The sequence below is a fragment of the Dermacentor albipictus genome, chromosome 7, assembly GCF_038994185.2.
Source record: "Dermacentor albipictus isolate Rhodes 1998 colony chromosome 7, USDA_Dalb.pri_finalv2, whole genome shotgun sequence".
Lineage (NCBI taxonomy): Eukaryota > Metazoa > Arthropoda > Arachnida > Ixodida > Ixodidae > Dermacentor > Dermacentor albipictus.
Window position 1 is genome coordinate 26,289,101 of NC_091827.1, and position 8,591 is coordinate 26,297,691.

Genomic DNA, 8,591 nt, shown 5'->3' on the forward strand with positions numbered 1-8,591 from the left:
CTCGCGAAGCCGTCAAGCGTGGTCCTTACAGGCGAATAACTTCTCGAGCGGCAAGGGCAGGGAAAGCACCGGGAACCAATAAAGGAGCCGCCAAGGGGTGAAAGCTCAAAAAAAATTAGGACACGAAGGTACGGGTAAGTGAGGCTGTGCAAGTCAGGCCGGCGAGGGAGCGCTGAGGCGGTCTTGTAGAAGAGAAGGCTTGAGCAAAGGAAGAAGAGGGAAGTAATATAAGGAAAGTTACAGTGTATGAAAAATTTTGGCAACAACTAGTTGCGTTGCGAAGGCAAGTATCTATCTTAGTACCACCCAAATAGTTAAAGCACGAAAACATCTCACGGAGAGGGCGTGGGGTACTAGAGCACGGAACAAACTTCATGTCGCCATTACTGCTTTTCTTTTTTATTCTCATCTTCTCCTGCCATGTTTGCTTGATCTTTATCGTTGTACTCTTTAATCCTAGAAGTGATTTCTTTCTGGCTGTGTTTTTATATGTTCCACTTCTCTCTGTGAGTGTGTTCCAAACAAACACACACACACACACACACACACACACACACACACACACACACACACACACACACACACACACACACACACACACACACACACACACACACACACACACACACACACACACACACACACACACACACACACACACACACACACACACACACACACACACACACACATCACCACCACCACCAACAACAACAAGCATAGAGTCCTCGTCACAGAAAAGCGTTATACCGCGCTTCCATGTCGCTCGCATATACGTCTAAAGTTTCGTTCTTGATAATCCCTTTCAGAGCATGCGCAACCTACTCATTTTAAACGCAAAGACAACAGCAACACATTCAGTTTTCCGTACGAGGGAGCGGTATTTCGCAATACCTTTTGCGTAAGGCCGCTTCGTCACGTGATCTATGTCAAGGAGGCTGAGGCATGCCAAGCCTTGGCAGCTGGCGAGTCTGTGGCGTAACCTTGACGCGCGGCCGCTTCCGCGGAGTGGTCGCATTGCGATAAGCCACGATAGTGCGAGATGCGCGTCCGGTGGCGAGCGACCTGTTCTCCTCGTCAATAAAATTGCGTATCGAAGGTCAACGCTGTGAAAAAAGCGATAGCTTCTGTAGCGCGGTATACGTGACACCATCATCGATCGTTACTGCTTGCGTGGTCGACGAGAAACGGAATGAATAATCGCAGTCATGCAACGAGAAAGAGTCGATCGCGCGGGAGATACGCGCAAACGCTCTCTGGACAGAGGGCGATGAAATTCTCAAATGAACGCCAAGGGGGAAACGTTAAAGCTTACGCTTCCGGAATCACAAGCACGTCACTCGCGGTAAGCCAGAAAGTAAGAAGTGAACGAAAGACGCGTATAGCACCCGTTTCGTGTGGCGTTTTTGATTGCAACAGCCTCCTCTGGAGCTTAGTCACTTGTTTACTATGGAAAGCTGGCATTGCGTTAGAAACGAGGCTCGAAGAAACTGGCAAATATTCAGGAGGAGAGGTATTTATTTTGATAGAAAAGCTGAGAGGTCGGCCTCAATCAATGTTCTGACCTGCTACTCGGCAATGGGGAAAGGGGAAAGGGTGTATACAGAAAGAAAAAAGAACTGGCAACTGGTTGCGAAGCATCCTGCCTAGAAACGATCCACAGGTGCGAAAATACCAAGAAAGCCGTGACATCACGGGTTTGATTGATTGATTGATTGATTGATAAATAATTGATTGATTGATTGATCATAGGTACTATGAGTGCTCTCCTCGAATTGCACTTCAACTGCCCCCTCTGTGCCTACGCACTCCAAAAGACAGTCCCCGAGAGGACACAGATATTACAAGTTTGCCTCCACCATGGCGCCACGTAAATTTGGGATCGTAGTTGGGTGACTCATTTATACGAATTCTCCGATTTCGACCGCGCTGTATTTGCCACGGCATTCTATTCTTACTGAGCATAGACTTAACATGTGCACATCGTGTGTTCTGTGCCTTTTGCGCTTGGACCTTGCAGTGGGAACACATGACGCTTGTCCTCTCCAGATCGTCACCGAATCATTAGGCTTGGTCTCTACTTTGGAGGCCGAACACCTATGGAAACACCCGAAGATTTATGGCCTCGTCTTCGACCGGCGAAGTACCTCAGGAGTGCGGGGATTCTCCGCTGCCCTTAGCAAGCCCTTTCCGCACGTACTCCGTTGTCTAGCTTCTCACCTTTAGTGGCCACTGTTATCAGAGCCGTACCCGCAGAAATGCAGACACCTGACTTTCGTCTACCGCCAAAGTAAACGCAGAATAATTCTCAGCCTCTGCTGAACTATTTCGCGTCTATTGTAACATTTCTATTGGCGGTGGCCAGGTGGCAATACCGCGGCCATATTGCACGTAGACGGCCTGCAGCGCGAAATGTGCAGATGACGTCAAAGCTCCGTCGTCTGCTTCGCTGAGCAGGAGCAGACGACGGGACAGCGCTTCACGACGCTATAAGAGCGCGGCGCCCTTATCTTGCCGTTTGGAGAGGGGAAGAATCCTCCCCCTCGTCTTGTCAGCGCTGAGGACAGCGCTCTAGAAAGCCTCGTCGAGATAAGAGGTGTGGTTCAACCCCCCCCCCCCCCCCCCCTCGTCGTAAAAGACGACCTCTGCGGGACGACGCGTGAGTGGACCCCGTCGCCATTTTTTCTTCGCGAGCCCTCCCCGAGGAGCATACCCTCGGCCCGCGCCAGCATCACGCCAGTGTAGAGTGATCGCCTGCGGCGACGCGTCGAGTGGCAGCGGTGCAGTGGAAAACTGTAGAGAGAGAGTTGTGCTTATCCGCGGACCGCTTCTCCGAACGCGTCCGCGTATAGAGACCCTACCCCCCCCCCCCCAATGCCCTCGTAACACGTGCCCCCTTTGGGCAGACGTGACTCTCAATTCGTTGTTGTGCGTGTGTGACTTGATTTTTTCTTTTATCCCTTTCTCATTTCCTTATCCCGCGCCCGCCGAGACGCCCGGTCGCTCAACGACGTAATTTCTCTTTATTTTGTTTTGCGCCAAGGCTGGTGAGACGTTGGGTGACATTGGGGCTCGTAGCCAATCGCGCCGGCCGCTGAGCGCTGGTCTTCCGTCGCTGGGCGATTACTCGAGAAGAGCGTCTGGTGTGCGTTCACGATACTGCCCCCCGGCACGAGCGACTGACGCCTTCGCAGCTCGGAATATTTACGTCGGTCTCCGTGGTCGCCTATTGGCGCGACGCTTCGAAAGGATGCCGTAAGTATAACGTTAACTCCTGTCTTTTTTTTTAAAGTTACACTGCTGCCTTTACGTTGCCGTTTTTCATGTTGCTCTGACTCGCGGTATTCTACATTCGAAGCTTACTTAGATCCCATAACCCGATTGCAGGAAAAAAAAAAAAAAAACGCTGGGTACAGTTAGGCTCTCGCATCCTTATGCGCAGAGTAAATCGTTATTTTCCAACTACTATGTGCTACCATTTCCGTTAGTATCAGAAACGAATGCTGTTATTTTTGTTAATAATATCAAACGGCAGTATCACTCATGGCATGTAGATGCATTTGTTTCCTAACTCGTAACGCCAGAGCTGCATACCCACCCCTTTTTACTCGTTTTGGCTGCCCCGAAGAACATTCGGCAGGCATGGTGTTGTTGCGGGGCAGAGTTCTTTTTTTCTTTTCTCGTGGACAGCAAGCAGAACGCCTGTTCTCTACCAGGGTTTATGCCGTAAGGCTGGGTATATAAGCGTGACTCTAATACTGTGTACGCGCGGCTTTAATGTTCAATTGTGGGCTTGTAACAGTATAGCAGGGAATACGCGAAGACGTAGCTGTGCGAATGACATTCAGATTTATTGCAGATTATACAAATATCATGCGCATTTGTGCATATACAGAAGAAGTTCTGCCTACATGACGAAAAAGAAAGAATGCATAAGCACCTAGCTGAATGAACGGCTATTGTGGCTAGCGTAGAGTTGTCGATATCGTGGTGGTTGGGTTGCCTTGAGAGTCCCAGGCGAACGATGCAGGACGGGTCCGTTGTGACACTTCAGCTAGAGTGAAACTTAACTCCAGCTGAGTGTCACAACTTAGCGCCAGAAACGACTGTAACTCAACGCCAGGAACTATTTTCGCCCCTGCCGTGGTTGCTTAGTGTCTTTGGTGTTGCGCTGTTAAGCACGAGGTTGCGGGATCGAATTCCCGCCTCGGCGGCCGCATTTGAGTGGGGATCGAAATACAAAATCGCCCGTGTCCCGACCATCGGGTGCAAGCAACATAACCCCGGGTGGTCGAAATTATTCCGCACTCGCCCCACCACGGAATGCCTCAGAATCAGATCGTGGTTTTGGCGCGTAGAACCCCAGAATTCAATCGAATTTAATACAGGTTATCGCAAGCAAGACACCCACGGCACATTAAACAACTGCAATCACAGTCGAGCTTGTTTTGTTATGCTTGAAAAAAAAAAAACGAACACACATACACACATTATGTAACAATGGGCCCCTACCCTTTGAAGATGTTCCTATGCAACACGTATTTGACCAAATATCTTAACTTCGCAATGTCCAACTTGTTAATTTATAAATTATGCAACGCTGAGTTGGATGTCTCGAAATTAATTGCGGGAAACTTACCGTCCAGAGTAACATGTTCCATACGCTGCAACAAGTTTTCCGTACTGAATAGTTCAGCGAGGTAATTAATAAATAATCGCTACACTAATAAGCTTCAACTGAAATGTAGTTAATTGTTTTTTTTTTTCAAATGTACTCTTAACGGCCAGAAATAAAGGTGAACTAGTTTATTTTAATGTGCAACTGTATTTGGGCAAACTGCAGGATTAAATTCTCAAATTCAGAAAAAAAGAAAAAAGATGAACACACGCAGGAAACATGAGGAGGTCCTCTTGATTCATGTAACACAATATTCGTGCCGTCGGAAGTTGCAGATCTCGCTATAGTCGGCGATTGCTTTGTTAATTGCAAATATTCACGCATTAGCTTAAATATTTTGCGCTCAAAATAGGATTGCGCGAAGCAGAGAGAGCGGTATGGAGTTCAAGGAACCTTCCTCTGCAGCAGAAATCTTGACGACAGCAGTTTCCAGATGTCCATCTGCCGAAACCTATACCGCGGAAACGCATCGGCGTTCCACGTGGTGTTTTTTTCCGGCAGCGCGTAGATATACGTAGAACAGGTCAACGCACTGCGTCCGCAAGTTGGAGGGCGGCGAATATTTACAATAAATGACGCTAGTTTTAGGAATCCCTCTAGGCGGGCACATCTCGAGAACTGGGGATTGGATTGGAACTGGAGAACTGGGGATAATGAAGATTGATTGATTTCACGTGTAAGTAATGTTTGCCGCAAAGTCTAATCTAGCTGAATATGTAGGATTGGGCTACATGGCATGGCATGGGTGATTATTGTACATTTTGTTAACGATAAAAAAAAAAAACAACCACCATGTGTGTATGGTCTTTTCATTGTCTCTTTCTGGAAAACGGCATTCTCTCATGATATATATATTACTTCCAGGGCCGACGAACACAGCAACTCCCCTCCGCCGCCCCAGGAGCGGCGCTCGGACGTCTCCTACAAGAAGGTGGGCCTCTTCAACGTCCAGGGACTGCTGCTGCAACAGAACGAGTTCGACCGCGACAAGATCCGCAAGGTCCTCTGGTTCAAGCCCCTGCCGGGAGACATATTCGTCGGCTCCTATCCCCGGTCCTGCTCGACGCGCGCCCAGTACATCATCTGGTCCCTGCTCCACCCGGGTTCTCCCTTGCCCGACTTTCACACCCTCCTGACCAAGGAGTTCCCCTGCATCGAGATCGTCGACGCCGACACCGTCTGCGCGAGGCAAGGCGCTCCCCGGCTCGTCAAGCACCACCTTCCGTACGCGTTCAGTCCCGCCAGCCCCGAGGCGAGGCACGTGGTCGTGCTGAGGAACCCGTTCGACGTGTGCGCCTCCAACTACGTCCATCTGGGCAAGAGCTACGAAGGGACCTTCGCCGACTTCTTCGAGTGCTTCACCAGGGGAGAGGTGGCGTTCGGGGACTACTTCGACCACGTCCTGTCCTGGTACGACCGCAAGGACGACCCCAGGGTGCTGCTGCTCTGCTACGAGACGATGCGAAGGGACCCGCTGGGCAGCGTGAAGCTGATCGCGGACTTCCTGGACATACGCACCAACGCGGAGCTGGTCACTCAGGTGGCCAGGGACACGGGGCTCGAGGCCACCGTGGCCGGCAGGAGCGACCTGGAGGAGGAGGTCTTGAAGGGGAAGGTCGGCTGCTACCGGGAGTACTTCTCGAAGCAACAGCACCGCGTCCTCTCGGACATGACGAAGGAGAAGCTAGCGGGAACGGAGCTCGTGGACGTGTGGGCAGACTTCCTGCAGTGATCGGGACAAGCAATGGGGTGATAAACTCAAGAAGGGGTGGGATGTGGTGTGCCTTAGAGACCGCCAAGTGTGCGGTGCTCCGTTTTATGAAATGTGGTGACTCACGCACTGTTTCTTTATTTTTGTGCTGCTACGAGTGTGGTGTTTGGTTGTAAGAAATGTCGTGGCGATCGAGACGGCTTCTAAATGCGTAAGCGTTCCTATGGTTACCCAACGAGAAAACTGTCCGTTCGTCCGTCTTTCGCGCAGCACGATCACTTTCGAGAGAGAGCCAGCAGCAATGTTTTTCGCCATCTTTGGAAGAAGACGACGATGAATGCGCGAGCAGTGGTACGAGCGCGTCTGTCTGACCACGTGACGTGTGCGAACAGGCACACACCATAGGCACACCTTTAGTAAGCCAGAACTGTGGAGCAGCCGTGGTTTCGGATGGGAACGTCATCAGCGCACTTGGTGCGGCCATGGACCTGCAGTAGTTTGCTTACGTCATCAGTTCACGTTGAGCCGCCTTCCAGAGATGCAGTGGGGGTCGCTGCAGCGCCGTCGCATTTATCGTAATGGTGCCAAGACGGCCGCAGCCGCTGAGCAGTGCCACGATTACCAGCAGTGCGGAGTGTGAGCGTTCAACACCACATGGTTACTATATCAAATGCTTACGCATCATTCAGATAACTCCCTGAGGAGATTCTGCGCAATATTCTTTTTTTTAATTTTGTGCATAGAACAAGCAGTGTATAGCGACGAATATTGGGAAATGGTTTGCCGCGTTTTTTACCACATTTGCTTGGACATCCTGGCAGTCATGTAGCCTCCCTTGCGTGAGTGGTGTATATAGAAAGCGTAAATGATTTCATTGCGGTGTGATTGTTTGTATACACTTCGTCACAATTTCTGGAAAAAAAAATAGAGGACGTTTCAGCTTCGCCTTTAAGAGTGGAAGGCGATAGCATTCAAGGATCCCTGACTGGAGCTTCTCACGGTTCCCCGCAACTGCAGATTATGCAACCTTAGTGTTTAACGGGAAACGCGTACTGACGGCGAACGCTATACACGAAGCTGGGCTTTCTGGTAGAAACGCGGCCTCTTGCGTCCGCCGATACCTTAGGTAAGGCACACCCGCGAGTCAAGAAAATCACATAATTTTCATGTTTCTGCTATTGCTTCGCATTTTTGATATTTAAGTCTGAGAATACTTATAATAAAAGGCACGCGCTGTGGGTGTTTTGTTTCATGACGTTTGTTTGTGGGCTGTCATCCTTAAAATTCCTAGGAACGATTTTGTCAAGAAATTAAGACAAGGTATGAGCAAGTTTAGTGATAGAATGATCTGGCAATATAACCCGCATACACCGCGCGTCATCCAGAAAGGCCGGGTAGCCCGGCAAGCAATTCAACTTCTTAATGGCGCCAAACACGGCGACACCTCCATACACTCCATCCTTTGGTTCCCTGCCCACGTCGGGGCGATTTAGGGCGTTCCTCTGAACCTCAACGAGTCTGCCCACGAGGCTGCGCGTGCCCCCAGTCTCTCTCGCCGGACACAGAGACGCTCCTATAACGCACTATGAAGTCACTAAGTTCTTTTACTTACAGAGACGGGTTTTCCCGCCGCCTCCAAGCTAAGCAGGCCGCAGGCGGTCACGCTCAGACTCATTCTTGCAAACTAACTCCAACCCAAATCTGGCGTCCCTTAATGGTATATATCCCGACGTTTATCCGAATTGTTCTTGCGTGGCCTGTGGTGAGGTAGCTACGTTGCCTCGCATGCTCTGGGAGTGCGGGTCGCTGGGCCCTACGTTCACGAAGGAAGAGTGGGACGCGCTCCTGAGAAGTCCCGTTTTTGAGGACCAAATCCGGGCCGTCCAGCGCGCCCGCGATCGGGCCGGCAGGCTAGATCTGTCAGTCCAGTCGTGGGATTAGCCGGGTGCGCGTGTTATCGCGTTTTGCTGGACCCAATAAAAGTTTATTCACTCACTCCTGTGTCATCCAGTAAGGCGTGGATATATATATATATATATATATATATATATATATATATATATATATATATATCCGATGTTAACGCGATAGCGTTAATATTTGTGCACATATACACATATTTATGTGCATAGCAACGTCTAGGACTTTTGAATTTCTGCAGCCATTACGATGTCGCATCACTTCGACGTTTTGGCCTCGTTT

General features: G+C 50.0%; 1 protein-coding gene across 1 annotated transcript; it reads left to right on the forward strand.

Annotated features, from left to right (window-relative positions):
• The first annotated feature begins 2,741 nt into the window (after nt 1-2,741).
• LOC135919256 (sulfotransferase 1B1-like) lies at nt 2,742-7,644 on the forward strand. Its single transcript, XM_065452966.2, has 2 exons — nt 2,742-3,255; nt 5,543-7,644. Exons 1-2 carry the CDS (start codon nt 3,251-3,253, stop codon nt 6,408-6,410), a joined length of 873 nt encoding a protein of 290 aa, XP_065309038.2. The 5' UTR covers nt 2,742-3,250; the 3' UTR covers nt 6,411-7,644.
• Nucleotides 7,645-8,591: the final 947 nt, after the last annotated feature.